Source organism: Protomyctophum bolini (genome assembly GCF_963924005.1).
Source record: "Protomyctophum bolini genome assembly, chromosome: 24".
Classification (NCBI taxonomy): domain Eukaryota; kingdom Metazoa; phylum Chordata; class Actinopteri; order Myctophiformes; family Myctophidae; genus Protomyctophum; species Protomyctophum bolini.
This window is the reverse complement of record NC_137885.1, coordinates 5,144,962-5,164,887: the sequence shown is the minus strand read 5'-3', so window position 1 is coordinate 5,164,887 and position 19,926 is coordinate 5,144,962. Positions and strand designations below refer to the sequence as shown.

At 40.8% G+C, this 19,926-nt stretch overlaps 2 protein-coding genes across 2 annotated transcripts in view; both read right to left on the bottom strand.

Annotated features, from left to right (window-relative positions):
- Positions 1-634: 634 nt before the first annotated feature.
- Positions 635-19,926, bottom strand: part of LOC308311697 (complement C1q subcomponent subunit A-like) — a gene marked incomplete at its 5' end in the record, with an annotated part of 81,730 nt that continues 62,438 nt past the window's right edge. Inside the window, one exon of the mRNA XM_080758485.1 lies at positions 635-922. Coding sequence (XP_080614611.1) covers positions 642-922 — 281 coding nt within the window. The 3' untranslated portion in view covers positions 635-641. The remainder of the gene's footprint in view (positions 923-19,926) is intronic.
- The window catches only part of LOC308311984 (uncharacterized protein), a gene marked incomplete at both ends in the record, with an annotated part of 54,101 nt that continues 46,250 nt past the window's right edge, over positions 12,076-19,926 (bottom strand). The window contains 2 exons of the mRNA XM_080758813.1: positions 12,076-12,089; positions 15,063-15,104. Coding sequence (XP_080614939.1) covers positions 12,076-12,089; positions 15,063-15,104 — 56 coding nt within the window. The remainder of the gene's footprint in view (positions 12,090-15,062; positions 15,105-19,926) is intronic.

Here is a 19,926-nt window from a genome sequence, read left to right as displayed (position 1 = left end):
TAAAATAGTTTCTGTAGATTCAGGTAGATCAGAGGACTGGCTAGCATATCGCTCTTTAAGAAACTAAGTGACCACATTAAATGAACAGAAAAAAGCCTAAACTACCAATCTAGAATTGTAGAAATTATACATGATGGTAAAAACGCTGGAGTATTCTCTCTCAATCAAATCACCGGTAGAGATAAAATGAGCAAAACACCATCATTTATTGAATCGGGTGAACGCTTCATCACAAAGCCCCAAGAATTTTCTGATTATTTCAACAATTATTTAAGTAAAGTTGATACCATAGGAAATGACATGCCTGCAAACAGTCATCTATCTGGATCAATTATTAAAAATGATATCATGCAGGACAAATTATTCTAATTTGAATTGTCATTCACTAATGTATCTGAAATTAAAAATCTATTGTCTGAATTGAAATCTTAACAAATTATAATCTAGACAGGAGACTCTTAAAGCTGTCAGCTGGAATTATAGCTCAGATATAGACCAGAACACTGTATAAAGTAATGGTACTAGTACCAGACAGTGTTACATAGAATAGACCAGAACACTGTATAAAGTAATGGTACCAGTAGCAGACAGTGTTACATAGAATAGACCAGAACACCGTATGGTACCAGTAGCAGACAGTGTTACATAGCATAGAGCAGAACACCATTGAACACAGAGCGGTTGTATGAGTCATCATAGAGCCTGTCCCTTGCATATAAACGCATGTCAACAGTGTCTCCCTCCTCCAGCTCTACCATCATTCCACTAGATATCTGTTCAAAACTTCCACTATTGTATCCACAGTTCAATAAGTGTCTCTGCTCATTCTTATACATGTAGACACAGAACACCTCTGATGACCATATGTTAACTACAGTATATGTGAAGTGATAGAGTCCTCTGACCGGCGCAGAGAATACCCCTAAGAGAACACAGGATGAGAGAACACATTACATTAATAGAAATTAAAAATACAATTATAAAAATATAAACCTTAATTTAAAAAGTCAGATGTGAGTTAAGAGGTTACTTTCCTCGTCTCCTCTGGACTGTTGCTTTCAATGTGAAACACACAGTGGAGGAAAGTAACTAAGTACATTTACTTAAGTAAAACATTTTGGTATTTGTAGTTTACTTGAGTATTAACAATTTTACTCGGATCCAAATATTGTACTTTTCTCCACTACATTTATTTGACAACTTTAGTTAGTAGTACATTTGAAAACATGAAATGGAACATTCCTACTTTTAACTTTTAGTACTTTAAGTACATAGATGGATTGTAGTTTAATCACCTGTAGATGTATTGTAGGCGTTGCCGATGTTAGTGAAGACTCTCCTGTAGATCAGAGTGGTGTCAGAATCATACGGTCCAACTTGTCCAACATCACCCAAACCACCAACAGAGAAGGCCACCTTCGGTTTGTCTGTCAACACAGGAGGAGCATTATCAAACACTTTAAATATTATAAAAGCATAATATTATATTAAGCCAATACACCAATCTTGTTGTAAAGCTCCACAAGACAAAGTAGGCCTATATGCTATTAAAACTAAACGGTCACTAACAATACTCCATGGAATATTACTGTCTGTCAAATACAGAGACAGGATTTATTATCATTTATTATTAATTACTTGAACCCTAGTAACTCTGTTCTGGAGCAGAAATAGCAGATTTCTCACAATGTGTTGAACTGGGCCATGTTTTGTTGTGCACTTGTAGATCTGCTATTTTCAGCAAAGATATATAGTGTAGAACAAAAACAGGGTCCTTGGGGATCCAGAAAACTGTAAACCTAAATCTTTCATTCACCTTAATGGTCAGATCCTCACTGACATTTAATAGTGGAAGACGGTAAAGTCATTACTTTGGTTAATTGTAACATGTTGTGAGTGTGACAGTACCATCAATATTTACACATAATTACTCATTAATATCCACTTAAACCTGACCGGGGTCCCCCAGGGCTTTATAGTAGGGATGTTAGTATTTCCCTCTGATTACTCTCAGCCCTCAGAATGTGATTGGTTGTAAGACTAGCCCAGGCTCTATATGGGTCAGAATGTGATTGGTTGTAAGACTAGCCCAGGCTCTATATGGGTCAGAATGTGATTGGTTGTAAGACTAGCCCAGGCTCTATTATGGGTCAGAATGTGATTGGTTGTAAGACTAGCCCAGGCTCTATATGGGTCAGAATGTGGTTGGTTGTAAGACTAGCCCAGGCTCTATATGGTCATTTGAAATGTTTTTACACATACCCTGAAGTGTGTCAGTTATCTGCCCAAACGTTGGTTTCTGTATTCTCTTTGTCCTATAATACATTCTTGGCACTTTGGCTATACCAGTGTGTGTTCTTTGGCTATACCAGTGTGTGTTCTTTAATTTGGAGTTACTATAGGTGGTTTCTCCCTGACAGCAGAGATACAGGGTATCTAAAGTGACAATTGAATGACTTCTAACACCTTTTTAATACCAAATTGTCAAATATTACGTAAGAAAGAGGCACACGTTAAAATAGCTGATTTATTGACACTCTTAAATGAAATCCAGTAGTGCTTAAAAACTGGTCAAATATATTGTCTCTGTCGGGTGGACTGTGGAAACCTATACTGTTACCATTCAGGATTCAAATTCAAAAATAGCAAATATTCAAGCTCAAAACACATCGCTTCATGCCATGCCTCGAGCTTGCAGATCTTCTACTTTTGATACTTTTGTGTGACACTGTAGTGTGATCAAGCTGTGGGTCAATTCATGAAAAAACACAAAAAGTTAAAATATGGATATATTATTTCCACCCACCCTGACAGCAAGTAGGCTATATCAATTTGATAAAAATTTAGAAACACCACTACTGGCAGGGTGGAGCAAGACTCAGGAGGGATCGTCAGGGATCCTGGGTTTGGGAGTATCCCAGATAGTGTTGCCAGATTTTAGGACGGAAATAGCAACCAGTTTTATGACAAGCTCACTTCTATTTTCCAAACTTAAAAATGTGACAAATGTGGAATATTTTTGAAACATTTTAACAACACAAATCTGGTATGGGCCCTAACACTAAATATTTTTAGATGGGCCAGGGTCCATGGACAAATATTCAAATACACAATTTGGAGGTTCTTGACATGGGAATGATACCAACTACCAATATTTACAAGCTACTTTACAGAAAGTCGCTCATAATAAGCAGACCTGGCAACACTTCTCATCCTCAAGTCAAGGAGAATGGGACACACCTGGGTTTGGATTTTGGAGTATCCCAGCCTATCTCTTCCTCCAGCCTATCTCTTCCTCCATATCAGGTTGTTTTCTGTTGGCATGTCTCTCCTTGATGAATTTCTGTTAGCTTTATTTTGTTTTCATAGCGGATTTGCTGTTTAATGCTAGTTTTAGTTTTTAAGCATTGATGCCAATTTATTTATAAGTAGCTGATCTACAGGCTCTAAAGCTTTTGAAACAGTCCAGCTGACTCCATTTTCTACGCCATTTGAAGGGCCTTTACTTCTGTGTTGGTTAAAATTTAACCAATGAAAAGTATTAGAAAAACACATTAGCTCAGGCTAACTCCATTGGATCATCAAACTGCCCTCTCCCCTGCATCTCAGCAAAAGCATGTCTCCCCGACAGCAGAGAATAGTAGGCTTATGTATGAAACTATGAATTATTGTGATAGACTAAAATAACTTTCTGTATTTGAGTTTTCTAAATACAGTTTCAGTTGTAGTTATTGTGAAGCTTAATTTTTTACATTTATTTCATTCTTTGAATTAATTCCCGTTGGAATTAATGCGGGGAGAGATTGAACAACCGTTTAACTATAATAACTTTGCCACCAGGATGAGCAGCGAGTCTCTGCGAGCGACCCTTGAGGAGCACCTGGAGGCTGCTGAACAGGAGCTGGCCTTTCACAGGGCACACAGGCGAAGGTTTAAGACCACCCTGTCTGCTGCTTTAAAGGTAAGACCACCCTGCTGTCTGCTGCTTTAAAGGTAAGACCACCCTAGCCCCAATACATTCCCTCAGTCCCTACGCTCTTCAGAATGAGCGTAAGGACTGAGGGAACGTAGCTTGGCTAAGACCACCCTAGCCCCTTTCGGAACCCTCGGTTACCTTTTCAGAATTTGACGGCCAAAATTCTGAAAAGGTAACCGAGGGTACCAAAATGGACTAAGACCACCCTGTCTGCAGCTTTAAAGGGCCACTTCGCCCCTTTTGCAACCAGATCTTATTTAATTTTGGGAGACAAAACACTTTCCTGGGGTTTTTATGTGGGTAATATATTGTTTTTTTAAATATTTTATGTGTCTGTGATGTCACACACTGGTCTCACATCCTTTCTGGACTACATGTGGGGTGAGTGCACCAAAGCATTATGGTCATTGTAATCCAGTCAAACCCTAGTCAAACAGACATACATTATTTTCTGGCCATAGAGGGCAAATGTCAAATTGTGCTACTGTCATCTACTACAAATACTATTATCATTTTAGTGACTGGAGTTTCTTCCAGTGTTGAAATGTTCTGTTATAACTGTCTTTAAAGGGCCTGGTGCAGAGAGATGCCAAGATTAAGAGTCTAACGGAAACCTTGAACTTTAAGATGGTGGAGATCAACACCTTATCAGACACCCTTGAAGAGACGAGCATTGTTTTGAAGCAGAGCATGGTAAGAAGCAAGCCTACACATTTGTTTTTAACTTAAACCAGAGCACAAATGCGTCACTCAAATGCGCCAGCCCCTGCTATGCCCAGCTTTGTGTGTACCCCATAGTGATGACAATCTAAACAGTGATTAGACGGATTGGACTTCACTTGGGGATAACAAGTGAGGGTGCCAATTGTGATTGGCTGGCATCTGATGATGTATGTATGATGATAAGAGCGCCCCTCACTTCACACATGTGTGATTTTTATTATTATATTTGAAAAGACATACAGTTGGCACATTGTTTTCTCGGCCACACAACTTGTACGTGGGTCCAAATGAAGTGTGTTTGTTACTCTACACTGTACAGTATGTTGTGTTCATTGTTGTTGATGTACAGTTCCATAGGGAGATGCTGCAGATGGACCTGGAGGACAGGGAGACTGAGGTACAAACCATTGCTCATAGCCCTGAGATGTTGGCATCTGGCACGCCGATCTATCCCCGACAGTTATCTTTCTTTCTTTTCAGCTAAATACGGAGAAACTTGAGCTAGAAGCCAGCTTGAGCCAATTCACACACGACAACAAAGAGTTGGAGAGATGTTTCAGGCAGGTGGTCGAACAGAAGAAACGGATTGAATCAGACCTGCAGCAGACGATCGAAGAAAGGGTTAAAACGGAAGCCAAACTGAACACACTGACCGAAGAGAACCGACAAGAAATTGATGCGAGGATACAGTTGACTGAGAAACAAGTCCAACTTGAGGCCAATCTAAACCTACTGCTGAATGAGAAAAATGAGCTGGCAACTAACCTTTGTCAGATAGCTGAAGAGAAGCTTCAACTGGAAACTCGCTTGAATCAGCTAATTGAGGAGAGGTTTGTCCAACTTCAAGCTAGTGTGGACCACATGGCTGAAGAGAAGACCAAACTACAAGCTAGCATGGACCACATGGCTGAAGAGAAGACCAAACTTCAAGCTAGCATGGACCACATGACTGAAGAGAAGGTCAAACTACAAGCTAGCATGGACCACATGGCTGAAGAGAAGACCAAACTACAAGCTAGCATGGACCACATGGCTGAAGAAAATGTCCAACTTCAAGCTAGCCTTGACCACATTACAGAAGGGTTTCATCTGCCAGCTTGTCTCGATCACATCAGTGAAGAGGTCAAACTCCACCACATCACTGAAGATGATGTTGAACTTCAGGCTAGCCCTCAGACGATTTCAAGCCAGGAGTATCTTGACCACTCCACTGAAGGCAAGGTCCAACAGCAAGCTGGCCTCGATCACATCGGTGAAGAGGTCAAACTCCACCACATCACTGAAGATGAGGTTCAACTTCAGGCTAGCCCTCAGACGATCTCAAACCAAGAGTATCTCGACTACACTGCTGAAGAGAAGGTCCATCTTCAAGCTAGTCTCACTGAAGGCAAGGTCCAACAGCAAGCTGGCCTCGATCACATCGGTGAAGAGGTCAAACTCCACCACATCACTGAAGATGAGGTTGAACTTCAGGCTAGCCCTCAGACAATTTCAAACCAAGGGTATCGGGACTACAACGCTGAAGAGAAGGTCCATCTTCAAGCTAACCCTGAGCACATAACCAAAGAGGCCCATCTGCAAGCTGGCCTCGATCACATCAGTGAAGAGGTCCAACTCCACCTTGAACTTCAGCCTAGTCCTCAGACTATTTCAAGCCATGAGTATCTTGACCACTCCACTGAAGAGCAGGTCCAACAGCAAGCTAGTCTCGATCACATTGGTGAAGATGTCCATCTTCAAGCTGGCCTTGATCACATCACTGAAGAGGTCCATCTGCAAGCTTGTCTCGATCATATCGGTGAAGAGGTCAAACTCCACCACATCACTGAAGATGAGGTTCAACTTCAGGCTAGCCCTCCGACGATGTCAAACCAAGAGTATCTCGACTACACTGCTGAAGAGAAGGTCCATCTTCAAGCTAGTCTCACTGAAGAGCAGGTCCAACAGCAAGCTAGTCTCGATCACTTTGGTGAAGATGTCCATCTTCAAGCTGGCCTTGATCACATCACTGAAGAGGTCCATCTGCAAGCTTGTCTCGATCCCATCAGTGAAGAGGCCCAACTCCACCACACCACTGAAGAGGAGGTTGAACTTCAGACTAGCCCTCAGACGTTTTCAAGCCAGGAGTATCCTAACCACTCCACTGAAGGCAAGGTCCAACAGCAAGCTGGCCTCGATCACATCGGTGAAGAGGTCCATCTGCAAGCTTGTCTCGATCATATCAGTGAAGAGGCCCAACTCCACCACATCACTGAAGGGGAGGTTGAACTTCAGGCTAGCCCTCAGACGATTTCAAGCCAGGAGTATCTTGACTGCTCTAATGAAGGCAAGGTCCAACAGCAAGCTGGCCTCGATCACATCAGAGAAGAGGTCCAACTCCACCTTGAACTTCAGGCTAGTCCTCAGACTATTTCAAGCCATGAGTATCTTGACCACTCCACTGAAGAGCAGGTCCAACAGAAAGCTAGTCTCGATCACATTGGTGAAGATGTCCATCTTCAAGCTGGCCTTGATCACATCACTGAAGAGGTCCAACGTCAAGCTAGTCTCCATCACAACAGATACAAGGTCCAACTCCACAACACTACCGAAGAGAAGGTTGACCTCCACGCCAGTCCTCAGACGATCTCAAGCCAGGAGTTCCTCCAGAAGCCTTCTGAGGGGTCAGACCACATGGAGACTAAAGTCATGGAACTTAGTGGTAAGTGGACTATCATCATGTTATAACTGTTGACTACTGTTGCCATATTTAACACTTTAATCTGTAAAGTCGTTTTAGTTGACAATTGTCACAAATTATGGGTTGTGATATAGCTGATTTTAATTGTCTCATTCACCTGGTTTCTTCCCATTGCTGCAGTTTATTCCTCCAAACACAGCTGGTTTTGATTACAGAACTAATCAGTTTTTAATCTCATTCAAGACAAGATTCGGAAGTATTCATTCAGAATGATCACCCTGCATATAAACGCGGCCAGTGTCAACTCGTTTTAAACTTAATCAGCACAGTAAAAAGATGTATCTGAAAACATTATAGGTTTAGAAATAAGCCTCTTACTGTAGTAGCAAACCGCTGAGATCCTGCGAATCATTATACACTATCTTTATAGTCATGTGTTCATGTGTCCGATATTTCATATTCCATCCTAATTGTCTAACATTGGCTTTCAAAGTTTACAGGATTGGCCCATTTTGAACAAAAAGCCTCAAATCATGAACGCAGCGTGCAATTTACGTGAAATCTTTCATAGACTTTCCTACTAGGCTGAGGAACATACCCCACCATTTTCACATTGGCCTCTTATAGCGCCACCAACAGGTGGATTTTTGCAAAACACATTTTGGAACAAAATTCCTCAAATCATCCAATTGCCATCCAAGGCGTAAGAAGAAATGCCTTTTCACATTGGCCTATTATAGCGCCACCAGGAGGCCACAACCTGACCTGCCCTGGTGGAGACCTGTCCCCCGAGGGGCACTTTATCTAGTTTTATTCTCTCTTTATCGCTTTAAAACTTGACACTTGACACTCAGACAAATGTGTCTGTGCCCTGTTAGTTCACTTTTAGATTCTGCAGAAATGCGTTCAGTTTAACTGATGTGTAAAAATGTACACAACAGAGTTAAAGTGAATGCATTTCCTTCCTTATTTTGGGGCATGCGGGGGCACGGCCTGATAAAGGTTGAGAACCACTGGTGTAAATGATTACATTGTGTTTTATATTGTGGTGTTTATTGTTTTAACATGATTGTTTTTGGCCTCTTTCCCCTCTCCTCAAGAAGAGGTTGTATATCGTTGCTGTCGGGCAGAAACCAGAAACCTTGTATCTCCTCTTCATAGTTTCTTAAGGCCCTACTTCATCATACAAGAGTGTCACACAAATGTTGTGACAATAGCAGATGTACAAGCTCAAAACTGTGCAATGCATTGTTGGCTTGTAGATCAGATATTTGCACAATCCCCCCCACCCAAGGAACTCTTTTAGACATAATATTTCCACCTGACACCAACGATATCTTGCCTTGCCTGGTTAAATAAAAGTGTTGCTGTTTCCGCTACTTTAGAACATTTCTGATAAAACATTTGTCTACTTTTTTTTTTTACAGTGTGCACTATCCGCCCTTCGCTCTGAAACTGGGTCGTCTCTGCTTTGGTCTCTCTGTTGGCACTTTATTTCTGAGCTGCATGGACCAGAGTCTGACCGTCACCTCCTGTTACCCATAACGTGCATGTACAAGCTCACAGTGTGAACTTGTAGATCTGCTGTTTTTGAATGGCCAAAGTATAAATGTATAGCGGTTCAAATGATTGTGATGCTGTGTTAACTACTTTTGTTGGGGACCCCGTGGAACCCCCTTTGAGAACCAATGCGTTTTCTACATCACATCATAATGATAAGAACTGGGCTCCAAAAATAGAGGAACGAGTCTGTCAGGGAGATGGCTCTGTGTCGCTGATGATGTTTAGTTTGTTTTTGATGAACGTGTTTGGAGAAACTGTAATGAATCCTGCGGTTGTACGTAGCAGAAAGTATACCGTTGGAAGGTACAGAAGTCCTCCACTGAAGCGCGTCGGCCTCGTGCTCCTTTAGATTTCGTGACAGTAGTTATCGTTATGTTATTTAGTGCAAGCATCGCTTAAGTGCCAATAATCACGATAAAGCCACCCTTGTCGTGTAATATTGCGATTTTATACAACAGTTGCCATCGAAATAAAGAATATACAAATGTATTCATATTGTGGGGCATTTCACTCTCAAAATCTATATCTTTTTGCGAGTGTTACCTCTCTGTCATCATGATGGGGTCTGACTGTTTACTCCGTGCCGCCAGTGCAGACCCAATATTATGATGAAAAACACTTTGGCCATATCTCAAAGTCGTTAGGTAATTATTTTAAGCCTGAGAATTGTATTCGATGTGTAGGCAGTTTGATCTTTATTTTATTTGGGTAAAATGTATACCTTTTCACCGTCAATTGATGCTTCATATGCATACGAGTTAAAATCGTGGTAAGTCTTTTTTTAGTTTTTTTTTTAGCACAGTTCTTATATGATGATTAAAAAGAAAAGTCAATGGAATTCAGAATGGAGAAAACGGGGAGGGTAACAGAAGTGACTTCCAGACTCCCATGTGCTCTGTTCAGTTTAGGTAACTTCATTTCAGAACCACATGGACCAGAGTTTATTCCGTTTTAAGATTACGCACATTTCACTTGTTAGAGATTCAATGATTTATGCACTGAGAGCAGTGGTCCTCTATGTGGGGTCCGGTCCGCGGACCCCTTTACTGGTCTGTAACTCTGAGAGAGTGTACAAATTGAGTCAAATGGACCCGAGGTATTAGTTTAGTTTGGTGACACTCAATTTCTTTTTTCTCAAGGACCCTCAGTTTGATAATGCATTAGACCACAGACTCCCATTTCATACAATGCTTTATCTCTGGGACCCCTGTCTACTACAAACATGTTTGTGGTCAATTTATCGTCTACTCAGGGCAGGCTTTTGTGTTTTTAAAGTGGCTTGATTCAGTATTTCAATTTTTTGTTATTTTTTTATCAACATGCCCCCTTCATATAAAAATAACCTCAAACTCTAATTTAACCATGATAGATTCATCGAAAACACCCGCCCTTGGTCCTGACTGATACTGTATATTGTCCTTCTAATGCATGAGGGGGTCGTGCTTTTTCAATTACTTTTTTAATTTAATGTCTTATTATTTCATTACCACAAAAATATATTAAAAATAATTAAAACATAAATTGAGAGAGAGAGGGAAAAAAAGAAACTGCAACCTCACATTGCAGTCACCAGAACCAAGGACATGCGTTTTAATTTAATCTAACTTGGTAACATATGGGTTTGTACAGGAAGCGGACGTGTCTGACAAAATCAAATATCTAAATACTGAATCAAGCAACTTGCCTGAGTAGAAGTCAAGATGACCTCAAACATGTTTAAAGCCGAAATATACTTCGAAATCCTCACTGTTAATTTAACAGTTACAGATCCATAAGGGTGCCATTTGGAGCCCTGGTGGACCCACGGACCAGACATTGAGAAACACTGCTCTAGAGAGTCTAAGGTGGGGGGATTATATATATTTGCATTGATTTCTTCCATTGAATTGAACACGATGGCATTATTATATATTCAGGAGAAAATGTTAAGTTGTTTGGTCGACATTTCATTCCCATGACCGATTTACATTTGTGCCTTTTTTGTTCGTTTTCGATTATATATTTTTGCCTTTCTACAGTTATTATATATTAAAACAAAACGTGCCACATTATATGAAAAATGACTGCTGCTGTTGTGACACGATGTACATTTATTGATTTCCGTTACATTGCATTCAAAGTGAAATGGGTAAAAATATATCATGTATATCTAAAAAGCTGTATTTGACCTTTTCCAGTGAGTTGTGTCTATTTATTGTGAAATATCGAGGATTTGCTGCAAGAATACTATTTTGAGTAACAATGTTATTTGTGTAATAAAGTGTCTGCAAAGCATAATAATCATTGGTCTCATTCGTTAAACGAATTAGTTCCAGGCCTGTCATAATTATGACACAATTATTTGAAATAAGTGAAAATCAAAATTGTTTCGATTCATATGCATTATAACATCTGTTGAAAAAACAGTGAAAATAGCGGATCTACAAGCTGCTTCCTTGATTGATAACTTAACAGTTTTTGAGGGGTGCTAGCCCCTCTAATGCACACCTTTGTGTATGTGTGTCTGAGCACAGAATGTGCTCAGCTGATTGGCTGAACACGGAATGTGATGTATATGATGATGTGTGATGATAAGAGTGCCCCTCACTTCACACAAGTGTGATTTTTAGATCATTTTCAGGGCACTCCAGAAGGGAACCCAGAACTAGTGGCAAGCAAACCAGACAACCCATTTTGGGTGGGAACTGGTGGGAACCTCTTTTGGGGTTTTAAGAATTATTTTATGAGCACGGCACCGAGTGACACGCTATGAACTTGTAGGTCTGCTATTTATTTTTTTATCGTGCAAATGTGGCGCAAATCTTTGAATATATATTCTTTCGGAATGAACTTTTTTAACTCAAATCTTTGCTTCTGGGGGGGTCCCTGGAACAACATGTTTTTTTGTGGCCAATTACATATCATTTTTGGGGTCCTTGACATGGAAAGGTTGAGGACCGTGCACTGACACAGAAACATAGGTTTTTCAGAAAACTGTCATGAATGATTTAGAAGCCATTTTTAAATTTCGACGTCAGGCCTAAATGGGTATAAGTGACTGACAGGGCCCAGCCAGGAAGTCCAGTGCATCACCTATACGTATACATGCACTGCGACGTGTCTGCTTTAGCTAACAACACTGCAGAAGCAGAGATCAAAACCCTGATGCTGGAGGGCGTGGAGGGCAGAGATTCAGGAGTCCAGTGTTGGCTAGACCAGCAGTTCGGAGGTGGGGGGGGGTGTCCCCAGATGATATGCTTAAATGTCCAACACTGTATAAGTGTATAGTTCGTCGTTGTCGTCTAACTCCACCACCTCTCTCTCCCCCTCTCATGCAAGTAATTGACAATATATAAAAGTCACAATACCAACTTTAATGAGGCGGTATTGCATTGTTATAAAAATGGTTAAAACATTTTTTATTTTCCTGAAAAATGAACATTTTGGAGACTTTAGCTATACCAGTGTGTGTTCTTTAGCTATACCAGTGTGTGTTCTTTAGCTATACCAGTGTGTTCTTTAGCTATACCAGTGTGTTCTTTAGCTATACCAGTGTGTTCTTTAGTTATACCAGTGTGTTCTTTAGCTATACCAGTGTGTTCTTTAGCTATACCAGTGTGTGTTCTTTAGCTATACCAGTGTGTGTTCTTTAGCTATACCAGTGTGTTCTTTAGCTATACCAGTGTGTTCTTTAGCTATACCAGTGTGTTCTTTAGTTATACCAGTGTGTTCTTTAGCTATACCAGTGTGTTCTTTAGCTATACCAGTGTGTGTTCTTTAGCTATACCAGTGTGTGTTCTTTAGCTATACCAGTGTGTGTTCTTTAGCTATACCAGTGTGTGTTCTTTAGCTATACCAGTGTGTGTTCTTTAGCTATACCAGTGTGTTCTTTAGCTATACCAGTGTGTTCTTTAGCTATACCAGTGTGTTCTTTAGCTATACCAGTGTGTGTTCTTTAGCTATACCAGTGTGTTCTTTAGCTATACCAGTGTGTTCTTTAGCTATACCAGTGTGTTCTTTAGCTATACCAGTGTGTGGTCTTTAGCTATACCAGTGTGTTCTTTAGCTATACCAGTGTGTGTTCTTTAGCTATACCAGTGTGTGTTCTTTAGCTATACCAGTGTGTTCTTTAGCTATACCAGTGTGTGTTCTTTAGCTATACCAGTGTGTGTTATTTAGCTATACCAGTGTGTTCTTTAGCTATACCAGTGTGTGTTCTTTAGCTATACCAGTGTGTGTTCTTTAGCTATACCAGTGTGTTCTTTAGCTATACCAGTGTGTGTTCTTTAGCTATACCAGTGTGTGTTATTTAGCTATACCAGTGTGTGTTCTTTAGCTATACCAGTGTGTGTTCTTTAGCTATACCAGTGTGTGTTCTTTAGCTATACCAGTGTGTGTTCTTTAGCTATACCAGTGTGTTCTTTAGCTATACCAGTGTGTGTTCTTTAGCTATACCAGTGTGTGTTATTTAGCTATACCAGTGTGTTCTTTAGCTATACCAGTGTGTTCTTTAGCTATACCAGTGTGTGTTCTTTAGCTATACCAGAGTGTGTTCTTTAGCTATACCAGTGTGTGTTCTTTAGCTATACCAGTGTGTGTTATTTAGCTATACCAGTGTGTTCTTTAGCTATACCAGTGTGTGTTATTTAGCTATACCAGTGTGTTCTTTAGCTATACCAGTGTGTGTTATTTAGCTATACCAGTGTGTTCTTTAGCTATACCAGTGTGTGTTATTTAGCTATACCAGTGTGTGTTCTTTAGCTATACCAGTGTGTGTTCTTTAGCTATACCAGTGTGTGTTCTTTAGCTATACCAGTGTGTGTTCTTTAGCTATACCAGTGTGTGTTATTTAGCTATACCAGTGTGTTCTTTAGCTATACCAGTGTGTGTTCTTTAGCTATACCAGTGTGTGTTCTTTAGCTATACCAGTGTGTGTTATTTAGCTATACCAGTGTGTTCTTTAGCTATACCAGTGTGTGTTATTTAGCTATACCAGTGTGTGTTCTTTAGCTATACCAGTGTGTGTTCTTTAGCTATACCAGTGTGTGTTCTTTAGCTATACCAGTGTGTTCTTTAGCTATACCAGTGTGTGTTCTTTAGCTATACCAGTGTGTGTTCTTTAGCTATACCAGTGTGTGTTCTTTAGCTATACCAGTGTGTGTTCTTTAGCTATACCAGTGTGTGTTCTTTAGCTATACCAGTGTGTGTTATTTAGCTATACCAGTGTGTGTTCTTTAGCTATACCAGTGTGTTCTTTAGCTATACCAGTGTGTGTTCTTTAGCTATACCAGTGTGTGTTATTTAGCTATACCAGTGTGTGTTCTTTAGCTATACCAGTGTGTGTTCTTTAGCTATACCAGTGTGTGTTCTTTAGCTATACCAGTGTGTGTTCTTTAGCTATACCAGTGTGTGTTCTTTGGCTATACCAGTGTGTGTTCTTTAGCTATACCAGTGTGTTCTTTAGCTATACCAGTGTGTTCTTTAGCTATACCAGTGTGTGTTCTTTAGCTATACCAGTGTGTTCTTTAGCTATACCAGTGTGTTCTTTAGCTATACCAGTGTGTGTTCTTTAGCTATACCAGTGTGTTCTTTAGCTATACCAGTGTGTGTTCTTTAGCTATACCAGTGTGTGTTCTTTAGCTATACCAGTGTGTTCTTTAGTTATACCAGTGTGTGTTCTTTAGCTATACCAGTGTGTGTTCTTTAGCTATACCAGTGTGTGTTCTTTAGCTATATCAAACCAGTGTGTGCGGCCACTTCTTTCTCTTTCGAAGACTACCTTTCTGATTGTTCTGTCATGGATCAGCAACACTACATTATAATATTCTAACATTATTCTGTCATGGATCAGCATAGTTCAGTCTTCATAGTTCATACATAATGAAGACTGAACATAATATGTTTACTAAGCATACATGTAGTATTTTATATTAGTATATCATACTTTAATTAATATATCATTATTAATATATGAATGAACATACTAAGCGTCTAAGCGTTTATTTATTAGTGTGTGCCAAGTGGAAATATGAGTACTTTGTCCTCCATTTAATTGAACCTTTTGGGGATTTTTTCAATTCCTACTTCTATACATGTTTACTTAATATGTCAGTATATATTATATTTATAAAACATACTTACTCCACAGTTGTTGCACTTGGCTTGTCAGCTGAGCAAGATGAGCTGAAATCAGTACATTAGCATTAAGTCAGTCATACAGTAAATACTCATGCACTTTCACTGTTGAGTGAGTAAGCTTTCCATTATGGATTATATGGATCAACTGTAGCCTACAGTAAATTACATCATCAAAAAAGTTATCTATTCTCTGAGATCAATGAAAGCCCCTCCTATGCCCAGCTTTGTCTGTTTGTGAACACAAACACGGTGATTTGATTGGCTGATCACCCCATAGTGATGATTTGATTGGCCGAGGATAAAATGTGATGGCAGAAAAGTGAAGACGCCAAACGTGATTGGCCAGAATTACATTTGTGATGATGATTTGATTGGCTGAGCACGGAATGTGATGTATGATAAGAGCGCCCTTCACTTCACACGGGTGTCATTCCAATAATTTGATGACCGGTTGAGTCGTGGTCAATTCAAGGCTTTGTTTGGTGTGTAACTGATCGTTTCGAGGAAGCAATCTGATTGGTTGAAACAGCCTTCTGGCCATGGGTTAAACCAGCACCATTCACCACCTAATAAAAACAAATAATTCAGCTGCTCTGTTCTCCCAGAGCGCTAGCAAACTCGGTGGCTAGGCTACCTAGTTTCTTGGGACATTTGTGATCGTAGTGACTACCTCTGTCATTAAAAAATATATATTTTTTCAGTGATGCTTGCGGAACTCGACTTCAATTTACAATTTAGGCATTTAGCAGACGCTCTTAATCCAGAGCGACTTACATTAAGCAAGAACAAAAAGCATGGGGAATACATCACATAAAAACATTTATCATGAAACATGCGTAAGCTAAGAAAGTAACAGTGGAATATCTATAATGAAACTATACATATAAGCTATACATCTATACTACTATGATATACATTATGTACTATGACGTGCTATGACTACATACAATGCACTTATGCTGTTTACATAACATGCTATAAGTCTGTATCAAATGCTATCTAAGTCTACAGAATTGCTATCTAAGGGGGTGGGGTAAGGGCTATGGGCCATGATGGAGTCTGAAAAGGTGGGTTTTCAAACTACGGCGGAAGATTGGGAGTGATGCTGCAGTTCTGACTGCAATGGGAAGTGCATTCCACAGTTTTGGAGCCAGAAGGGAGAAGAGTTTGGGACGTGTGGAGCGTTGTCCCGGCGTTTTTAGTGAGGGTATGTAGGATAATTGATGAGATGGGACACTGTCCGTCGGACTGGATGAAGACCCGTGGTTCAAGGTTTTAACATAGTATATTTATTGTAGCACAAGTTACATGGGGATTGGGGAACAGGGGAGAATACATGACATGATCACTCAGGGTTCCACTACAGCATTCTCCTAGCATCCTAAAAAACACACTCCCCAAAATCCTTCTGTGTGCGGTCTATATGATCCAGGATTTTGGCTTCTATCCAATGAGATTGTCCGGCTGGACACTGCCCTAATCTTTAGACTGTCTCCGGAATTGGAGAGCCTATCACACCGTTGCACGCAAGAGAGAGAGGGAGCCTTAGTCTCAAGTTAGGGGCCTCTCAGACACATGTTTTGGCCTTTCTCAACATGTGCCTAATTGTGCGTGTGCCTACGCATGGCGTCTGTATGGTGTGCCCGATTGTGTATGCGTTACACACTCGACTAACAGACCCCAGCTGGTATGAATTATTCTGTTATGATCCTCTCACATTACTGACCATCCTATTATGGTCAAGCTGGCTTTCTGTTATGGTATGGTTTCTTCTAGGAATCAGCCTATGCTGTGTGTGTGTGTGTGTGTGTCTTCATCTTAAACCTCATCTTAACGACACACAATAATTGTCCAATACATGTATGTTTGTCTGTGTGTGTTCTACAAATTACACTACATCCCACCCTGTTTTCTGATTGCTACAGCAAACAAAAACAAACAAGAATAAGAACACACCAAAACAGACTACAGACAAAAATGATAAACAAAAGAACCAACCTGTAAAGGGAATAAAACAATATACATGAATACGGAAACCCATATCATCAAAAGCCCCCCACCCTAGGTTACACAATTGCACAAGCCTTGCCCTGCCATCTTGGGGCCTCTTGCTCGACAGGAACTTGTCGTATGTGCATGTGTGTCATAGTTTGACACACTGGAAAAAAACACGCTCGCTCTGGGGTGATTGGGACCAGATGTTAAGGGCCAAAGAATTCCCTTATAGTACGGTATCTACCGTATGTCAGTCTGCCTACTATCATGTATTATAAACCTTACTAAATGTACAAAATTCCCTATAGTCATCTTTACTTTTACTTTGTGCGCAGGCTTTTCAGGCACAATTTTTCAGAACCCCCAAGTTTTGTATACTGTGCATCTTATATGCATACAGACAAACAGAAGCTACAGAATACTAAATACTCTACACTCCTCCCTGTTTTTGGAAGGCGACAGCCATGCAAAAACAAAACAACAAAAAATCAAAAATAAAGCAAGAAAAAACGAAAACGACACGACCCACCACCCTAGGGTCAAAAACAAACAACACAATACAATTCCAAACAACAATGGAACGAAAAAATAGACATGCACAATAGCACAACATAATCCTACCGCAACCTATAAAACATAAAAAACCACCGTCTAGAAAAACGTCTTCGCCGGAAGGCCGGCACACTTACCTATGTTTTCTCAGAGAAGAGATAGAGGTAGAATAGATAGGATAGACATGTTCCTATATGGACTACGTGTCATGAGAAAATTGTATGTCGTGCATATATCAGTTAGAGGAACAGGGAGCCCGTGGAGCGGGCTGTGTCAACATTTCTGGGTCTCCCTCTTACAAACCCACCTCATATATATGCCTGAAAGTTCATCACAGACCAAATCACAGTCCTATACGGATTAACTACAAAACCTTCTCCAAATGGTTAAACAAAACAAACAAACAAACACCAAACAATGACCAAACAAGTCGAAATGTAAAACCACAGCAGTCCTATGACCTCCCTACACTACAGACCTGCAAGCGTTGTGAGCTGCATACCGTAGTGCAGCTGTGGAGACATGATCTATATTGTATATGCACCCTTATTCCAAAGTGTCCGGAGTTCTACCCGGAAATGCCCATTACTGGGTGTATAAGTCTGTCAAATAAACACCTTGCCCTAGTAGCGCTATTGACATGCTGAGCGAGTGTATGTGACACACTCTGCCGTATTTCTCCATCCACCAGACCAATCTCATTTAGGCACTAACTAGCTATCTGGAAGCTCCTTGTCACTGTAATGACAGCTCTGCCAATCACGGTATTCACACCCTGACATCCAGTCTGGTTCCAGCGGCCCCGCCCCGGGACGCAAAGGAAACAAGGGGATGAGACGATCCGCTGCGGCGGCCCCCACCTGCGCGACACAACGCTGGCGCTGCAACTCACGAACTGCCTCTTGTTCCTGTGCCCTGATGGCCTCACGGTGGGCACTGACAAGACGCACAATATGTTGTATATATTCGACGCTCGTGACGTCACCAACATTCCTAACGGCTCGCATATGCTGTTGTACCGGTAACGGTAAACCTTGTTCCGTCCTGTCCCAAATAATCATATTTTCCAGAACACCCAGATCACCTTGTTCTGACGGTACTGACCCCGTGACAGCCAACCAACAATCACGAATTCTTCCTACGTATTTTACTGGATCTTCGTCTCCCTTTAGCATGTCTGATGACATACTGTCGTATAAAAACATCAAGTCATATCCACTCATGGGTGTCTGTGTCATCTGATTTCGCTGTCCACCGGCCTGAGCCTCTTGGTCCAACTCTCGCTGCACTGTTTGTGTCCCTTTGTCAGCAGCCATTATTAACACCAGAACACTGAAATACTATTCTGTCCCAGAAGTCGTTATTCACAAGAAATGGGACATTCACTGATGTCAACTCACCAAGTTCTTTCTTTCAGTCTGCTGAGGGGCAATATAGCTTTAACCCTTTAGTTTCCCCCGGGGCCAACTCGTCCCTCTCAGCACAATTAGCTACCAGCTGATCTGTGACCACAGGAACGCGTTTCCCAATGGTCCTAGTGCACTATAAAGGTTCTAGGAAGCGCCGTCTCAGCCTACGCCTTGACTCCTCCCACAAAACTCACAGGCACCCCTAAGCCAGTATTTGTTCTCATCTACTCGTGATCACTTAAGACATCAGACTCCAAAGTTACACTCATGTATTCAGTTCTTATCGATCATTCCAACTAGGTTTCTCTCTGTTAGCAGCACCTTTCATCCGTGCATTGAATTACTGTCACTCTGTATACATAGTTCCTCTGTTTCTCTCCACAATCACATATCCGGTATAATTGGCTTACTATGTGTCACTTATGCTTTTCTTCTATCATCATATTCATCTATTTTAATCATCACACACTTAGAACAAATGGCCTCTTCCAGCAACACCTTACATGGCATGATAACCTCTCACCAATGCAAAATTCCAAGGGGAGAATTTGTGAAGTTCATTCCGTCAAACATACATTCATCGTTTTTTCAAAACATTCATCTCCCCAGAGTTCACACATGCATCCCCACAGCTCATTACACGAAGACCTTATGTATGCATGTACCTATCTTGGCATACCTAGTAGGTCCTCCCTCAACACTCTCTTTATGTGTCTATTAAACTTTAGAAGGCGTGTTGTACTGTACCGTTGTCATATCCCATTCATCAACCATTCACTGTCAAAACACACAACTACTTATCATACGTTCTCGATCAAAACACCACACATACCATGTGACTCATATCATTTGGAAAATATTCCCCATGGCTAGACTGCCTCCCCAATCAAATATTCTCACTTAAGCTCCTC